At 43.9% G+C, this 18718-nt stretch overlaps 1 protein-coding gene across 3 annotated transcripts in view; it reads left to right on the forward strand.

Annotated features, from left to right (window-relative positions):
* AGO1 (argonaute RISC component 1) overlaps window positions 1-18718 on the forward strand; it is a 41697-nt gene that overhangs the window by 12252 nt on the left and 10727 nt on the right. For 2 of the 3 annotated variants that reach the window (XM_062190951.1, XM_062190949.1), the window contains exons 7-12: window positions 58-145; window positions 762-909; window positions 5206-5325; window positions 5655-5786; window positions 5912-6045; window positions 10084-10268. In XM_062190951.1, the coding sequence (XP_062046935.1) occupies window positions 58-145; window positions 762-909; window positions 5206-5325; window positions 5655-5786; window positions 5912-6045; window positions 10084-10268 (807 nt within the window). The remainder of the gene's footprint in view (window positions 1-57; window positions 146-761; window positions 910-5205; window positions 5326-5654; window positions 5787-5911; window positions 6046-10083; window positions 10269-18718) is intronic. The other variant, XM_062190950.1, reaches the window with a different exon arrangement.

Genomic DNA, 18718 nt, shown 5'->3' on the forward strand with positions numbered 1-18718 from the left:
AAGCCTGGGCACATGAGCAAGCTGTTCTAACCCTGACAAGCAGTGTGTGTGTCTCAGGCCTGAAGGTGGAAGTGACCCACTGTGGACAGATGAAGAGGAAATACCGCGTGTGTAATGTTACCCGCCGTCCTGCTAGCCATCAGACGTAAGTTGACAGGGGTACTGTCCATGAACGAGGGCTGAGATTTTCAGACACATTTTCCTTACTCCCTATATCCACCCCCACCCCCCAAGTGAGCCAAGGCTGGCCTTGTTTTGAAGATAAGCTGTGGGAATCCTTCACCCCGCCCATGCCTTCCCAGATCTGTTGATGCCTTTTAGATCACTTTCTTTCCTTCTTGGGCCTTTTCTGTGGAGCAAGCTCATTGCGGGTTCCTGTGTACTACTGTAAGTGTTAGAATCCCTCCCAATTGGTTCTTCCTCCCAGAAAAAGGAAGCCAAGCTCCTCGGCTTAATCTTGGAAAAATTGGCAGTGATTCCATTCCCATTTTTCACTTCAGGTCACGCTGGACTAGGAATACCCACTGTGTGTCAGGCTTTAAGCTCAACATTAGAAATAAAGATTAATCCAATATGGCTCTGATCTTTGACTTGCCTCTCAAGTCTTTGACTCCTTCTTTGGAGCCATTCCCGTGAGTAGCAATGTTCAAAGATGTCGGGTAGGATGATGGAGCATAGTGTGAGGCTTCCCACAGCTGTAAATCTAGAGAGTTTGGATTGAATGCTGGGTTGTGACACTGCCTTTCCCTTCTTCCAAACAGGTTTCCCTTGCAGCTGGAGAGTGGACAGACTGTGGAGTGTACAGTGGCACAGTATTTCAAGCAGAAATACAACCTTCAGCTCAAGTATCCCCATCTGCCCTGCCTGCAAGTTGGCCAGGAACAAAAGCATACCTACCTGCCCCTAGAGGTGAGGCTGCCAAGTACCGGCTGGGCTGGAGAACAGGCATTGTACCTGAACTCTGGTCATCAGAGGTCTGTTTTCCATTGGTAGTTTGTCATTCGCACTTTAAATTTAGGAAACTTGACATTCTGAGAAGGTGTAAGGTAATTCTCCTATGAAATCTAGGCCTCGTTCTTCCCTACTGAATTCCTTTCTTATCCCCTATACTACTCATGTCTTTTCAGGACTGCCAGGCAGAAGTACAAGCTGTATTTAGTGTTTAATAAATAAGTATTCATTCAGAGGTTTCAGATACCCACACTTATGTACTCTTACTTTCTCTTTTCCTGCTATCTGGAACTGGGGATCCTTAAGTGATCTGAGATACAGGTGTATTTGATTCTATAGAAAATGGAGAAGAACATTACATATAATGTAAATTCTATTTCCCCTGGGATTAATGTGTTCCTTTTGAAAAAGTTTTAGCTCCAAGATTTGTCATACTATGATATTTCAGAAGACTTTGAAATTCTGCTATGAAAGAATAGTAATGTTTTTTAAGTCATAGAATACAAATGCAGAATCATTGGACTGTATTTGGTTTTACATATGGTAACTACAATGTCTAAAGAGAAGTTACTGCTGATTGCTTTATTAGCTAGTTCTGTTCTATTAAAAAAATAGTGTCAGGATACCAACAGACATCACCTGGAAACTTGTTTAAAATGCAGAATCTCAGGCTCTACCCATATCTATGAGTCAGACTCTATTTTTTAACAAGATCCAAAGTGAACTCAGATGCACATTTACAAATAGAGAAGCATTAGCCTGGATTGTCTTCTTTATTTCAGTAGCAGGAGTCAGGTGGCTTGTTCTAAAGCTCAAGCTTTCTGTGTGTTTCTAGGCTGTCAGAATGAATCTGAGGGGAGAGAGGAGTTCCCCATAGTCTAGAACTCTTGACTTGTTTAATAGCTGTTGATGCACAGACAGTGGGAGGAAGGCAGTCTATTCTCTGAAGTATCAACAGAAGCCTTTAGGGATGATCCCAGCTAAGTAAATACTAGATGGTATCTACTGCAAACTGCGATTTGCTAGCCAATTAACGTTATTTCTGTTTAAACAATGGTTTACAAGGTGAATAATTCATGTAATGGCTTAGATCTTGAATTTTATTGTTTATTTAACAAGCATTTATTGGGCTCCTACTATGGGTCAGATATTCTTTTTAGGTTCCAGGAATATGGAGATAAAAGTCTTAGCTGTCATCCTAGAAGACAATTTTAATTGATAAACACATAATATACTTTCAGAGGGTGATAAGTGCATTAAGAATAATAAAACTGGTAAAGGGGATAGAGAACTACTTAAATTTTTGTTGTCAAGCAAGATCTCTTTTGGGAGACATTTAAGCTGGTACCAAATTCTGGTTACCAACCTGTAACAACCTGAGGGAAGAACTTTCCTGGTAGGAGGAATAACAAATCCAAGGGCTTTAAATCAGGGATAGATAGAGGGCCTTGGTGTCTCAAATGTGTTAGATGAGGGGAAAAGTAGAAGATGATGCTTAAAAAAAAATTAGAGGCTAGAGATGTAGGTTTAAATCACATAAGCTGTTATAGCCAGGTGTTTTTTTTTGTTTGTTTTTTGTTTTTCTTTTTTTAAGAATGACAGTACCAGCCCGAGCCATGGCTCACTTGGCTAATCCTCCACCTGCGGCACCGGCACACCAGGTTCTAGTCCCGATTGGGGCACCAGTTCTGTCCTGGTTGCTTTTCTTCCAGTCCAGCTCTCTGCTGTGGCCCGGGAGTACAGTGGAGGATGGCCCAAGTGCTTGGGTCCCTGCACCCGCATGGGAGACCAGGAGGAAGCACCTGGCTCCTGGCTTTGGATCATCTCAGTGCACCAGCTATAGCAGCCATTTGGGGGGTAAACCAACGGCAATGGCAGTACCAAGATACCATTCACATACCATAAAATTTATTCTCTTAAATATGCAATTCATATGTTCATAGACTTTCACCACCACCTATTTCCAAAACATTTTCATCACCTCCATAAAACCATACTTATTATCAGTCACTTGCCATTCCCTTAGTAACTACTAATTTACTTTTTGTTTCTATCTATTCACCTATTTTGGCATATAATATGAATAGAATAATGTAACATGTGTCCTTTTGTGGCTGGCTTCTTTCATTTAGCATGTTTTTAAGTTTCATCCATATTGTTCCATTGTATAGATGTATCACATTTTCTTTTTTTTGAAAGGCAGAGTTACAGAAAGAAGGGAAGAAAAAAAAATTGAGCGAGAGAAAATGTCTTCCATCTGCAGGTTCACTTCTCAAGTCAGTGGTCATAATGACTAAGGCTGGGCCAGGCCAAAGCCAGGAGCCTAGAACTCCATCCATGTCTCCCACATGGGTGTCAAGGGCCCATATTCTCAGTCCATCTTCTGCTGCTTTCCCAGGAGCATTAACAGGGAGTGGGTCCAAAGTGGAACAGCTGGGACTTGAACTGACGTTCATATGGGATACTGGTGTTGCAGGTGGTAGCTTAACCCACTGTGCCACAACGCTGGCCCCTAGAAGGATCACATTTTGTTCATCAGTTGATTGACATTTGAGTTGTCTCCACTTTTTGGCTATTATGAGTAATGCTGCTGTGAAGATTCATACACGTGTGTCTGTGTGAGCATGTTTTCATTTTGTTGTGTATATACTAAGAGTGAAATCATACATAACTGTGTTTATCATCTGAAGGAGCTGCCATGGCGATGCCATTTTACATTCCCATCAACAATGAATAAGCATTCCAATTACTGTCCAGGTGGAATTTTATTCTGATTATAACAGGGATCCATTAGAAGATTTTAAGGAGAACAATATGGATTATTTGAATCTCTACAGCTAAAGACTAGAAATAGCCAGTACTTCCAGTCTACATTTATGTCTTCCTTAAACAGTTATCTATGCCAGCAAAAGTATCACCAAAAGCTTTTGTTCATGTTCAAATTGTGGTTCATTCCTGCCTTAGTCCTTTTTTTCAAATTATAGTAAATTTTACCATTTTAATCAAAAACATTTTATATTAAATTTACCTTTTTAGCCAGCGCTGTGGCTCACTAGGCTAATCCTCCGCCTTGCGGCGCCGGCACACCGGGTTCTAGTCCCGGTCGGGGCACCGATCCTGTCCCGGTTGCCCCTCTTCCAGGCCAGCTCTCTGCTGTGGCCAGGGAGTGCAGTGGAGGATGGCCCAAGTGCTTGGGCCCTGCAGCCCATGGGAGACCAGGAGAAGCACCTGGCTCCTGCCATCGGATCAGCGCAGTGCGCCGGCCACAGCGCGCCTACCGCAGTGGCCATTGGAGGGTGAACCAACCAACGGCAAAAAGGAAGACCTTTCTCTCTGTCTCTCTCTCTCACTGTCCACTCTGCCTGTCAAAAAAAAAAAAAAAGAGTTTAGAACCATCTATGGTCTTCCTGGTGGGTTGCAGGATGGAACAACTAACTGCTACCACTGGAGAGAGTTGCCTTAGGAATCTAACTTGTGTATACTGCGTTTTTCAGTATTCAAAAGAGTTCCATACTTGGTCCTTTGGTAAATAATAATTGTATGCTAAGGCCGGCGCCGTGGCTCAACAGGCTAATCCTCCGCCTTGCGGCGCCGGCACACCGGGTTCTAGTCCCGGTCGGGGCACCGATCCTGTCCCGGTTGCCCCTCTTCCAGGCCAGCTCTCTGCTGTGGCCAGGGAGTGCAGTGGAGGATGGCCCAAGTGCTTGGGTCCTGCACCCCATGGGAGACCAGGAGAAGCACCTGGCTCCTGCCATCGGAACAGCGCGGTGCGCCGGCCGCAGCGCGCTACCGCGGCGGCCATTAGAGGGTGAACCAACGGCAAAGGAAGACCTTTCTCTCTGTCTCTCTCTCTCTCTCACTGTCCACTCTGCCTGTTAAAAAAAAAAAAAAAAAAAAAATAATTGTATGCTAAAAGTTAAGTGTTTACTATGTCCCAGAACTGTTGTCCTTGCCTTAAGTTTTTAACTTTATTTGATCTCGACAACTCTGTAAGATTGTTACTGTTTTTATTTAACATATGTGACCTGAGTCCAGATACGGTTCTGGATTTCAGCTGTTTAATCATAAAGTGGTTGTATTACCTTTTGCATTGTACATTATTATTTTCCAATGTATCTGTCAAGTAAAACTCAAAGGAGAATATATGTGTGCACAAGGAATTTTGCAGTCCCCTTCCCATGGCTGATAGCCAAGGTCTGTTTCCTTACTGTGGGACTCTGGAGCCAGAGCTACCTGTCCTTTTCCTTTCCTCAGGTCTGTAACATTGTGGCTGGGCAGCGCTGCATTAAGAAACTGACTGACAACCAGACTTCGACCATGATAAAGGCTACGGCTCGGTCGGCCCCAGACAGACAGGAGGAGATCAGTCGCCTGGTCAGTGGGACTGCACAGACATGCATGCTCACTTCCTCAGTCCTTAGAGCCCTTGCTAGCAAACATGCTGTTGTGCCCCAGTAACCCTCCAGTAGTTGACCCAAGTCTGGAGTTGTTGCCTGGGACTCCACAGGGCTGCTCTTGCCTCCTGACCCTGGAGCTACTTTGTTTCCTATCTCCTCTCTCCTCCTGTATTACTTCTCCCACTTTTTTAGGGCTCTTCCTTGCCATCCCTATCTTCTCTTCGGGACTTTCTCTTTGGAAACCCAGAGGGTGAGCAGTATTACCAAACTGCTACTCTTCTGAGATCCCGTCCTTTTGCCCTGCAGATGAAGAATGCCAGCTACAACCTAGATCCCTACATCCAGGAATTTGGGATCAAAGTGAAGGATGACATGACGGAGGTGACAGGGCGAGTGCTGCCGGCGCCCATCTTGCAGTACGGCGGCCGGGTGAGCAGGGTCAGGGCCAGACAACATCTCTGGGGCCTATGTGGGTGGTTGGGTTGTACAGCCAGGGGATTTTGTTCCCCTACCTACCTGACTCTACTGAGGCTCACCTGGACGCCCCCTCTGTCTATCCCCAGAACCGGGCCATTGCCACACCCAACCAGGGTGTCTGGGACATGCGGGGGAAACAGTTCTACAATGGGATTGAGATCAAAGTCTGGGCCATCGCCTGCTTCGCACCCCAAAAACAATGTCGAGAAGAGGTGCTCAAGTAAGGAGGGTTGGGTGTTGGGGTGGAAGGGAGGGAAGGACCCTAGAGCTGCCTCTCCCTGTCTCCCAAGGGCTAAGATTGGCCAGTAGTTTGGCTTTCTGTATTGACTCTACCTACCTGAGCTTTCTGGCTCAGACTTTCACCTGTGTCCTTTCTGTCAATCTGTGGCTGTGAGCCTTTGATAAGGGGTTAGATGATGATTTGGGGGCATGAATCTCCTAAGGGAAACTTTGTTCTTTAGTAGTTATTATCATTGGTAATAGTAATAAACTATAATGTTTATGCCAACATTGTACTTAGGTACCTAATTTTTCTTCTCTTGTTTCATCTTTACAGTGAGTAGGTGGTGATATTTCCATTTGCAGGAGTCTGAGGCTCAAAGAGATTAAGTAATTTGTCCAAAGTTTGCATATGATCAAAAGTGTCAGAGTTGGGATCAAATCAGATAGGAGCTTCAAAACATGTGTTCCTGATTGAAAACAAAAAAAGAGTACCTTGTTTCACTAGTCCTCTGAGCTGTCCTCCTTGTGCACAGAATTTATTTCAGTCTTTTCCAAGTGAAGTAGATGAACCTGAATTGTAAGGGCCTCTGTGTCACCATGGTTGAAGGTCTGGGTGTGGGTGGCATCAGAGAGGAAGGTGATATAGTCAAATGGTTTAAGGAAACAGGTTAGGGAGTAATGGCTCCAGGGAATGAATAAGTGAGTGGAGAAATCACAGGCCATTCCCATGCAGTCTTCACAAAAAACAAAAATATGTTATTGAAATATGTTTAAAATACCGCAGAACTCACCTACTTGAAGTGTACAGTTTGATGGTTCTTGTGGTCTTTTAAAGTGATGGCTTCTCATTCCCTGTGGGTGGGGAGTGGGGTCAGTGTATGCTGGGGCTGAGGATAGCTAGTGACAAGGATGATAGAGACGTGTGCCCTAGTGCAGACAGCTGGCCTGCAGCATTCATGAGAATTAGTTCTAGCAGCTGTTGATGGATCCATGCTCTCCCTCGTCCCCCTGTACCCTCAGATACATAGCCACCCCCATCACAAATGTAATTTCTCTTAAGTGAGTTCTTATTTGCTCCTTCTATCCCTTAGCTTGACATTGGAGAGATGGCCCTTAGTGATAATGAAAAGACTGCCAGCCCTTTGCCTTTGGGCCATAGTCACCTCATTGGTAACTCTGTTCTGTATGTTTCTCTCTTACTCCCATGGCCCCAGCTCCTGTCCAGTTCTTTTGGGAAACAATTCATTGTTTTGACCATTTTGAGTTACCAGGTATTGTTAAACCTAGCCTTAGACTTGGAAAGGGTCAGTTCAATAGGCATCCTCTTTTTCTGGTGACCCATATAATCAGGGAGTAAGAACGTTGCTTGTGCATGTGGGTCAGTAATACTCCATTGGATGATCTGGGGCTAAAGATAAAGATTTCTGAGTCTTGAGCCATGGCAGTACATGAGATGTCCAGGGAGAGTATGCATAGTAAACATATGCTGAAAATAGAACTCTGAGAAACTGCAAAGAAATGGAGCAACATTCCTAAATGTGTATGAGGGAATGAGATCCAGAGCACAGAGAAAGGGCATCTTTTGCAATGGAAAGGGCTAGGGGTCAGGGGAAGACATGGAAGCTGCTGGTATGGACTTGGAGATATTGATAATTGGGGATGGATGAGGGAGTTCCAGGTTCAACCCTTAGAATTTTTCTTCTGACTAAAGAGTCCCTATTACTTTAATTATATCACTTTTAGGACAGGCTTTAAAATTTTTCCTATCCTAGACATCTCCCAATACTTTCCAGCCCCCAGCACTGAACACAGTATAGCAAATGTGATCTTATAGTAGAGAGATGATTTGGAATATCACTTTCCTTGAAGTAGAGACCCACTATTGATAAAATCTGGTAACACATTGGGCTGTTTTAATAGCTACACTGCAGTTGTATACAATGCACCAAAGAATACTCTTAATAGTTCGTAGTACAATGGTTAGGTTGTATTTATTTGTTCTAGCATTTATTTTAAAATTTTTAAATTCTTTTTAAAAGATTTTATTTGAAGGACAGGGAGAAAGAGTGCTTCCATCTACTGATTCACTATCCAAATGGTTGCGACAGCCAGGGCTGGACCAGGCCAAGGCTGGGAGCCAGGAACTCCATCCTCCTGGTCTCTAAAGTAGGTAGCAGGGACCCAAGTTCTTTTTTTTTTTTTTTAAGCTTCTTCCAGGCCTCCCACATGGGTGCAGTTGCCCAAGGACTTGGGCCATCCTCCTGCTTTCCCAGGCCACAGCAGAGAGCTGGATCGGAAGTGGAGCAGCTGTGTCTTAAACCGGCGCCCATAAGGGATGCTGGCGCTTCAGGCCAGGGCGTTACCCACTGCGCCACAGCGCCGGCCCCTTGGGCCCAAGTTCTTGGCCATCTTCTGCTGCCTTCTGAGGCACATAAGCAGGAGGTTGAATTGGAAGGAGAGAAACCAATGCTTGAACCAGCACTCCAATATGGGATGCCAGCATGGCAAGCAGGGGCTTAAACCTGCTGTGTCCCAAGCCCCACTGCAAAAAATTTAAATAACAAATGCAGTGAATAATAGCAAGCATCCATGTATCCTTCTTCCAGAATTTTATCACATTTACTTTATGCTTTTTTCTACAGTAAATGAGGGGCAGGTATTTGGCATAGTGTTTGGGATGCCCACATCCCATGTAGGGTACCTGGATTCAAGTCCCAGCTCTACTCCCAATTCCAGGTTCCTACTGATGGGAACCCTGGGAGATAGTAGGTAGTGGCTCAAGTGCTTGACCCCTGGGACCCACTTGGGACACCTGGAGTTCCTGGTTTTTCAGCATGGCTCAGGCCCAAGCTGTTCTGAGCATTTGAGGAATGAACCAGCTAATGAAAGATATCTCTCTCTCTCTAATGAAAAAGTAGATGAAATACTACAGATAAGTTTGACACTCATGTGTATCCTTTATCTTAGTACCATCCTTCCTTCCTTCTTTTAAGTTTTATTTATTTGAAAGGCAGAATTACAGAGAGAATGTGCTATCGTCCATCTGCTGGTTCACTCCCCAGCTGGCCACAATAGCTGAGACTTGGCCAGGTTGGAGTCAGGAACTGCTCCAGGTCTGCCACAGGAGGCTAAGCACTTGGACCATCATCTGCTCCTTCCTTCCTAGGTACATTTGCAGGGAGCTGGACTGGGAGCTGAATAAGCTGGGACCTTAATATGGGATATGGTTGTTGCTGAACCTACTGTGCCACAACACCTGTTCCCCCCAGTTCTTTCTGATATGGTCATTGTCATAAATTATTATAACCTTTTTATCCAGTTGTATATGTATAAATAAATGTGAATATGTGTACATAAATGATTTAAAATTTTGCCTGACACTATCATATTGTATTTACCTTTTTTGTGTGTACTTTACTAAATATATGATTAGGCTTAGTTTTGTACTAAACTATCAAGATATTTATATGCCATGTAACATCTCCTAAACAATTGCTTTTACTCTCTGTTTGTACATTGCTTCTCTTAATGTACATGCAAGATCCACATACCACATTTTCTGTTGCCCACTTCAGTCTGTACTGTATTTATGTAGCTTGACTGGTCAGCTCTTAGGTTCTAAAGATCCAGTAGGGCAGGAAAGAGCTCATTTTTATTGAGCATCTCCTGTGTTCCTATCACTGTTGCAAACTCGTTTGTTTTGAGCAAAAAGACCTTATCTAGGGCATCTGTGTATTTCTTTGGACATGTAATGGAGCACAAGAGTTGACTGCTTGGTTGGGATAAGGTGGGGATCCTGATAATTCCCACAGGTCCCTTCTCTGGGTTCCTTTAGCTCTCTGCTTATCCCTTTGAACACTTAACAAGCTCTGTCACGTGTTAATCAACTATAAATGTATTTTTTCTACTAGCTATGTTCATTCTCATTCATGTTAGAATCTCTCAGTGCCTCATAATGCTGAGCACCTAAGACAGAGGCATTTGATTAGAGATGTTAAAGTGAGACTTACTGCCTCCTGTCTTGACCATACTACAGGAACTTCACAGACCAGCTGCGGAAGATTTCCAAGGATGCAGGGATGCCTATCCAGGGTCAGCCTTGCTTCTGCAAATACGCGCAGGGGGCAGACAGCGTGGAGCCCATGTTCCGGCATCTCAAGAACACCTACTCAGGGCTGCAGCTCATTATCGTCATCCTGCCAGGGAAGACGCCGGTGTATGGTACAGTTCTTTTGGGACAGTAGTGATGATAGTACTGCTCTCAGGGTAGCTTCCTGGGGGCTTTTAAGGAGGACTCTAGCCAGAGCTGTTCCTTAATATCAGGGGAAATATAGGAGAAATGTCAGCCTACATGAACCACTAATTCATCCATATCCTGCCTACCTGTTCACACTCCCTCCCAGCAACATTTACTGGGTTTTCTTTATGCCAGGCTAAGCTGGTCCAGATACAGAGATGGATGAGTCCCAGTTCACATCCTTAGCACTGCGCTGTTTATCGGGACATTGTGTAGCACCTCCAAGCAGAGTGTGTGATGCTTCTGCTGCCTGGTAATGGTTAGGACTTTCTGAGAAGTTTTCTTTCCTCCTTTGCCTTCTCTGTTTTAGAATAGGAATGACTGTATACCTTTCTAGCTCAGCACTTTTACTCCATTTTCCATCACTACCTCTCTTGCTTCAAATTCAAAGGAAGAGGTATCTTCTTACTTGGCTCAACTCCTCTGTGTGATTGTTTCTATCCCCTTTCAACCCTCAAACATCTTCAGATTCCCCATCCTAGAGCATACTATCATAATTTTACCATCTCCATTAGCTTCGTTCTCCTGTTTTCGGGATCACGCCTTTTGAATGGTTCTCTTAATTCTGTATGCTCACTTCCTCACCAGCCACTTACTCTTTAGCTCTTTTTAATCTTGTTTTCTATCTTCCTGTTTCTTAAACCTCCTTTGCAAAGGAGTGACCTTGCTCAACTTTCCTTTTCCCTTGACTTCTGAATATTTTCTTCTGTTCCTCTTTACTTATTTTTGTCATTATTGGGAATGTTTGATACTTTCTAGGTTTCTGTCCTCTGCCTTCACTCTCCATATTTACATTCTGTTGAAATTCCCATCATTTCAGTTGTTTCAGTCATCGCCTGTTATTATTTGTTACATTATTAAAATCTTGCTCCAATCCTTGAACTATTTGTTTTTCTGTCTCCCTTCCGCAAGAACATATTGACCAACTATTGTGCATGAAACGCAGTGCTAGATCCTGGGTTCACTGGTAGCAGAGTAGTAGTGACAATCTGCCTTTCAAGGAGTTCTGGTGGAACATCTCTTTACTAGCTGTTCTCTCCTCCATGAACTTTTCTCTTTAATTCTCCCTTCTGTGTTGGGCATCAGAATTGCTCTTGGGGACCTTCATTCAAACTTTGGAGGCAGGCTATTTTCCCTTCTAGTATTCTTTTTCATAATCTTTCTCAAGAAATATCTCCTGCTCTCAATCCATACTTCCCAACGTAGTTGTAGCATTTCTTCTTAAATCTTTCTTTTAAAAAATTATTTATTTATTTATTTGAGAGTCAGAGTTACGAAGAGAGAGGTCTTCCATCCTCTGGTTCACTCCCTAAATGGCTGCAGAGGCTGGAGCTGGGCCAATCCAAAGCAAGGAGCCATGAGCTTCTTGTAAGTCTCCCACACAGGACCCAAGTACTTTGGCCATCTTCCACTGCTTTCCCAAGCCATGAGCAGAGAGCTGGATTGGTAGTGGAGCAGCTGGGACATGAACCAGTGCCTATATGGGATGTCAGCCCCGCCAGTAGAGGTTTAGCCCACTGCACCACAATGGCGGCCTCCCCTTTTTTATTTTTATTTTTTTAAAGATCCATTTTATTTATTTGAAAGACAGAGCCACAGAGAGAAAGAGACAGGGAGAGACAGAGAGAACCTCCTTCCACTGCTTTACTCCCCAAATGGCCGCAATGGCCGAGGCTGGACCAGGCCGGAGCCAGGAGCCCCCTTGGGTTCTACGTACGCATAGGGGCCCAAGCACTTATGCCATCCTACACTGCTTTCTCAGGTACACACTGCTTTCCCAGGCACACTAGATCAGAAGTAGAGCAGCCAGGACCTGAACTGGAGCCCATATGGCATGCCAGCACTGCAGGTGGCAGCTTAACCTGCTACGCCATAATGCTGGCCCCTCAAATCTTTCTTAAATAATTACTGAATAAGATTTTGATTGTACTACCAAAGAAAAAATTAATTGATTCCCAATGACCACTACATAAAAGGTTTTCAGGGCCCTGGTAAACTTTCATCTTTTCCATTTTATCTTGTACTGTTCACATATACTAGAAAGATCACTAGTCCTGGAATTAGAACTGCGTTTCAATCCTGGTTTTGCCAGTCAACTGGCTAAAGTAAATTACCTAACTTTTCTAAGTCTCATCAATTAATTATGTAGAAGAATTCGTTTAGCACAGTGCCTGGCGTCTAGTAGGCATTATAAATGCTCATTCCTCGTCTGTGCTTTCCAGTTTCTGACTTTGCTCACATCATCTGCCTTTGCCTGGAATATCTGGATACTCTTCTTCTTGCCCTTAAAGTCGTCTCCATCCTTCCACACCTAATTTAAATGCTACTTATTATTCTTGTCGTCAAGGGTAAACTTGTCTCTTTCTGGATTCTTCTAGTTTATTGGCACTGATCATTTACCACCTTGCTTGATGTTAACTTTGAGCATAGAGCAGATCTGATTCTACTTTGAAACCTTCTTCCCTCTGCATATGTACACCTAAGATAGAGTCTTCCATCAATATGGTAACTCAGTAATTATTTATGGAGTAAAGTTAGTTGATCTCCAGTCCATAGTTCACTTGGGCTTTAAATTGATGACCTGAGATAGGAGATAGGGATGCTTGTTAGGAGTACTGCCTTGAGTTAAGTATCCATATTTCTGGCTCTCCTCATTAAGGGGTGAATCCAGTCTTTTGGCTTATCTTTGGGCTATGAGGGCACCTCACAAAGTTTGTAGGAAAACAGAATTAAGAGACAAATTTATTTTGGTGTAAAAATTTTTGAAAAGCTTGTGTGTGAATACAACATACTTGGGAAAGCAGCATTTATTTAAAATTTTCTCTTCCTGGGCTCAGTAATGTTATATATGTCAGCCTCATACCTTTGTAAGGATGTTGAGTTTCTTCATTTACAGTTCCTTGGTTATGCCTCCTGGCAATGGGAGCATGTGCCTAGAAACTTAGCCAATAGATAAGAGAAGTCACATTCTTCTAAAGACGTTTTGCCCTTCCTCCTGAGAGGCTGGGTGGAATGACATTCTTCCTGTCCTGGGTGAATCAAAGTCCCATTGGCATTGTCGTTGCCCTGAGAGTATAGAAAGACAGGAAGACATCTATCCAATTTTGATCTGGAATCATGCTGCAAATCCTGTCTTTAGTGTATTTAATTCCTTCTTCTCCAGTAACTTATTTTTTTTTCCTGAAGCAAACAATTTATTTCTATTATTCCTTTTCAAACAACTGAGTAAATATAGAAAACACATAAAATACAAACAGCTTTGATTCAAGGACCAAGGAAGGGGTGACCCCAACCTCACAGGCACCAGGGTCAGGATCTGCACAAAGGGCAGACCCTGCCAGCCCGGCCCCAAAGCCCCAGGACATGACCCAGGAGTCTGCCCCCTTAAAACAGCCTCTGCCACCAGTCTTCAGCTGGGTGACATTTCCTGGCTTCCGCAATCCAGGAGCTTGACTAATCCTAAACTAAAACAAATACGAGCTACCTGTTGTTTTCCAGGATCTCAAACTTTGGAGACCCACTTGACCTATCACTCGTCCCCTCTCTCCAGGTACCCAAGGAGCTGTTGTCCCTGTGGGTCCCCCGGGGCCTGGGGCTTACCTCTCCCCACCAAGGCTCTTCCCTGCATGACTGTCAGTCAGGGAGCAGGTGTTGGAGAACTAACACCCCAGGGGCTGGTGACACTGTGACAGCCCCAGGAAAGAGGTGTCTCGTGGCCTGGGAAACAATGCTGAAACTGGGCTCTATTAACTTCTTACTACTGGCTTTTTTTTATGTGAACTTTTTTTTTTTTTTTTAAGATTTTTATTTATTCATTTGAATGGCAGAGTTACAGAGAAAGAGAGAAGAGAGACAGAGAGCAAGATCTTCCATCCATTGATTCCTTCCCCAAATGGCCACAAGGTCGGAGCTGGACCAGTATGAAACCAGGAGCTAAGAGCTTCTTCTGGGTCTCCCATGTGGGTGCAGGGGCTCTGCTGCCTTCCCAGGCGCATCAGCAGGGATTGGAAGTGGAACAACTGGGACTTGAACTGGCTCCCATAGTGTCATGCCAGTGTAACCAGTATCCAGGAGAACATTACACCAGTACCTATAAAGCTCCCCCAATGAGAACTACTATTCTGGTTTATAACATCATAGATTAGTTTTGCCTATTTTTGAACTTTATATAAATGGAATCATATCATATGTACTTTTTTTTAGATTTTTAAAAAGATTTTTTTATGTATTTCTTTAAGAGATACAGTTACAGACATCGATAGGGTAAGCAGAGAGAGCTGGATCAGAAGAGGAACAGAGGGGCCAGCGCGCTGTATGGTAGCTTAATCCTCGTCTGCAGTGCCAGTATCCCATATGGGCGCCGGTTCGAGTCCCAGCTGCTCCTCTTCCAGTCCAGCTCTCTGCTATGGCCTGGGAAAGCATTAGAGGATGGCCCAAGCCCATGGGCTCTTGCACCCACATAGAAGACCTGGAAGAAGCTCCCAGCTCCTGGCTTCTTATTGGCTTAGCTCCGGAGGTTGCAGCCATTTGGGGAGTGAACCAGCAGATGGAAGTCCTTTCTCTCTGTCTCTCCCTCTCACTGTCTGTAACTATACCTCTTGAATACATAAATAAAATATTGAAAAAAAAAAAAAAGATCAGCTTGGACACGAACTAGCTAGTGCCATTAGGGGATGTTGGTGACAGTGCTGCAGGTGGAGACTTAACATACTATGCCACAGCGCCGACCACAATGTATATTGTTTTGTGTCTGGCTTCTTTATTTCTTTCCTTCTTTCTTTTTTGTAAGATTTATTTTTATTTACTTTTAAAGACAGAGTTACAGAGAGAGGTAGAGATAGATAGAGCAAGATCTTCCATCCACTGGTTCACTCCCCAAACGGCCACAATGGCTGGAGCTTAGCCAATCTGAAGTCAGGAGCTAGGAGCTTCTTCCAGGTCTCCCACATGGGTGTAGAGGCCCAAGGACTCGAGCCATCCTCTTCTGCATTCCCAGGCACATTAGTAGGTAGCTGGATCTGAAGTGGAGCAACCAGAACTTGAACCATATGGGATGCCAGCACTACAGGCCAAAGTTTTAACCCACTGTACCACAGTACAGGCCCCCGTGTCTGGCTTCTTTCACTCAGCATTAAGTTTGAGTTCTTCCTTATGTCTGGTTGTAGTTTATTACAGCTCTCCCGTGATATGATTATAGCACAATTTAAATATATTTATCCATTCTATTAAAATACATTTTGGAGGCCAGCGCCACAGCTCACTTGGCTAATCCTCCGCCTGCGGCGCCGGCACCCCAGGTTCTAGTCCCAGTTGGGGTGCTGGATTCTGTCCTGGTTGCTCCTCTTCCAGTCCAGCTCTCTGCTGTGTGGCCCGGGAAGGCAGTGGAGGATGGCCCAAGTGCTTGGGCCCTGCACCCGCATGGGAGACCAGGAGGAAGCACCTGGCTCCTGGTTTCAGATTGGCGCAGCACACCGCCCGTGGCGGCCATTTAGGGGGGTGAACCAACGGAAAGGGAAGACCTTTCTCTCTGTCTCTCTCTCTCTGTCTAACTTTGCCTGTTAAAAAATTTTTTAAAACTACATTTTGGAATTATTTCTAGTATTTGGCAATTATAAACAATGCTTCATTGAACACTTGTATATCTACTTTGAATATATATATCCGTTTTTGTTCAGTGTGTATCTAGGAATGGATTTTAAGTATACCAATATATACTTCCACCAGCAGCATAGGAGAAAGAATTCTAAACGTTTCACATCCTTACCAAATGTCATATTTTCTATATAGCCACTCTTGTGAGTGTTTAATGCTGTCTTTCCTTGTGATTTTCACTTGATTTCTCTGATGACTAATAAAGTTGTTTGTCTTCATCTCTGTTGGCTGTTTCACTAGCACTTTTTTGTAAAGTGCCTGCTCAAGTCTGAAAGTTTTTTCCTTTTTTTAAATAGTTGACTTAACTGCCTTTTACTTATTAATTTATAGGCCTTCTTTATCATTCCTTTATTGAATATGTATGTATGTTACACATATTCTCTGACTTGCCTTTTTACTCTCTTAATGGTATCTTTTGTTGAGAAGAACATTTTAATTTTAATATAGTCCAGCTTATTAGTATTTCAGCTAGTACTCTTTTTTTAAAGGTTTTATTTTATTTGAAAGGCAGGCTTATGGAGAGAAAGGGAGAAACAGAAAAGAGAGAGAGATCTTTCATCCACTGGTTCACTCCCCAGGTGGCCACAACAGCCCAAGCTAGTCCAGGTGAAAGTCACGAGCCAGGAACTTCACCCAAGCTTCCCATGTGGGTGACAGGGGCCCAAATACTTAAGCCATCTGCTGCTTTCCCAGGCACATTAGCAGGGAGCTGGATCAGAAGTGGAGTAGCTGGGACTTAAACTAGTGACCATATAGGATGCCAGCATTGCAGTTGGCCCCTAACCTACTGTGCCACAGTGCTGGCCCCCTAGCTAGTACTTTCTGTGTCCTAGTTAAGAAATTCCAATGTTATGAAAATAACTATGTTTTCCTTTACTGTCTTTATTTTAAAACTTTCACATTTAGAACTTTCACATTTAGTACATGTTTTGATGTCGCAAAACATCAAAAAGCTCTTGTTGCTTATCTGCTGGTGGTGGTCCCTCTGGTAGTGCAGAGCTTGGATTCTCAGTCTACTGCCCATACCTAGAATCCATAAGTGTACCCAGGATAAAAGAAGCTGCTAAAGGTAGCTCTCCTCTGAGATTTTCTCTCTCTCTCTCTCTCTCTCTGGAGTTTTAACCTCTCCAGTCCTTATGTCTTTTTTTTTTTTTTTTGACAGAGTGGATAGTGAGAGAGAGAGAGACAGAGAGAAAGGTCTTCCTTTTTGCCATTGGTTCACCCTCCAATGGCTGCCGCGGCCGGTGCGCTGCGGCCGGCACACCACACTGATCCAAAGGCAGGAGCCAGGTGCCTATCCTGGTCTCCCATGGGGAGCAGGGCCCAAGCACTTGGGCCATCCTCCACTGCACTCCCGGGCCACAGCAGAGAGCTGGCCTGGAAGAGGGGCAACCGGGACAGAATCCGGCACCCCGACGGGGACTAGAACTCGGTGTGCCAGCGCCACTAGGCAGAGGATTAGCCTGTTGAGCCATGGCGCCAGCCTCAGTCCTTAAGTCTTAATACCTGGTGCCTTCAGAAAGATGATTTCTGTATTTTACCTGGCTTTTCTGAATGTTCTCTACAGAGAAAATGGTTTGCCACTGATTATTCCATCTCTCTTAGAAATTTAAATTATCGGCTGACACCACGGCTCACTAGGCTAATCCTCCGCCTGCGGCGCCGGCACCCCGGGTTCTAGTCTTGGTTGGGGCACCGGATTCTGCCCCGGTTGCTCCTTTTCCAGTCCAGCTCTCTGCTGTGGCCTGCGAAGGCAGTGGAGGATGGCCCAAGTGCTTGGGCCATGCACCTGCATGGGAGACCAGGAGAAGCACCTGGCTCCTGACTTTGGATTGGCGCAGCTCGCCGGCTGCAGTGCGCCGGCCGTAGCGGCCATTTCGGGGGGGTGAACCAACAAAAGGAAGACCTTTCTCTCTGTCTCTCTCTCTCTCACTGTCTAATTCTGCCTGTCCAAAAAAAAGAAAGAAAGAAAGAAAGAAAGAAAGAAATTTAAATTATCATTTTAGCTTTCTAAACATATGCGAGTCTTTCAGCGAAAACATACCAACACTTTCATTGATCCTGCATCTCTTGCTTGTACATTATATCACCAAAACAGCTTTTGCGTCAACATCACTATATCCAAAAGACATTTCTCCTCCTTGTTTTACCTTATCTAGTTACTTGTGACTTTGTGACCACTGTTTCTTTTTGAAAGTTTTTTCTTTACTTGGCATGCATGATAAGTTACTGTCTTGGACTTTCTTCTAGCTCTGGATTTTTCTCCGTGGCAGGTGTCATCTTCCTGTACTACAAATTCTGACAGTTCTTCAGGATTTCTATCTAAGCCTCTTCTCTTTTCATTGCTATCCTCCTTGGTGATCTCATCAAAATCGTGCCTTCACTTACTACCTGTACCTAAATATTGCAAAAATTTGCATCTCTGTTTCAGACTACTCTGTTGAGCTTCTAACAACTATACCCATTTGCCTGGTTGACATCCTTGCTGGGATGATCAAAAAGCACAAACCCAAAATGTCTCAAAAAGAATTTATAATCTGTCTTCTATTATAAAAGCTAAAAACTTCAAAGTTATTTGTAAAAATCTGTTCCCTTATGTATCTAGTCTAACAGAGCCCCTTAAATATCTCTTTAGTCTATTTGTTTCTTGACAACTCATCTGCATTTTTTTTAAGGTTTGTTTTATTTATTTTAAAGTCAAAGTTACAGGGAGAAAGGGAGA

The sequence above is a fragment of the Lepus europaeus genome, chromosome 5, assembly GCF_033115175.1.
Source record: "Lepus europaeus isolate LE1 chromosome 5, mLepTim1.pri, whole genome shotgun sequence".
NCBI lineage: Eukaryota > Metazoa > Chordata > Mammalia > Lagomorpha > Leporidae > Lepus > Lepus europaeus.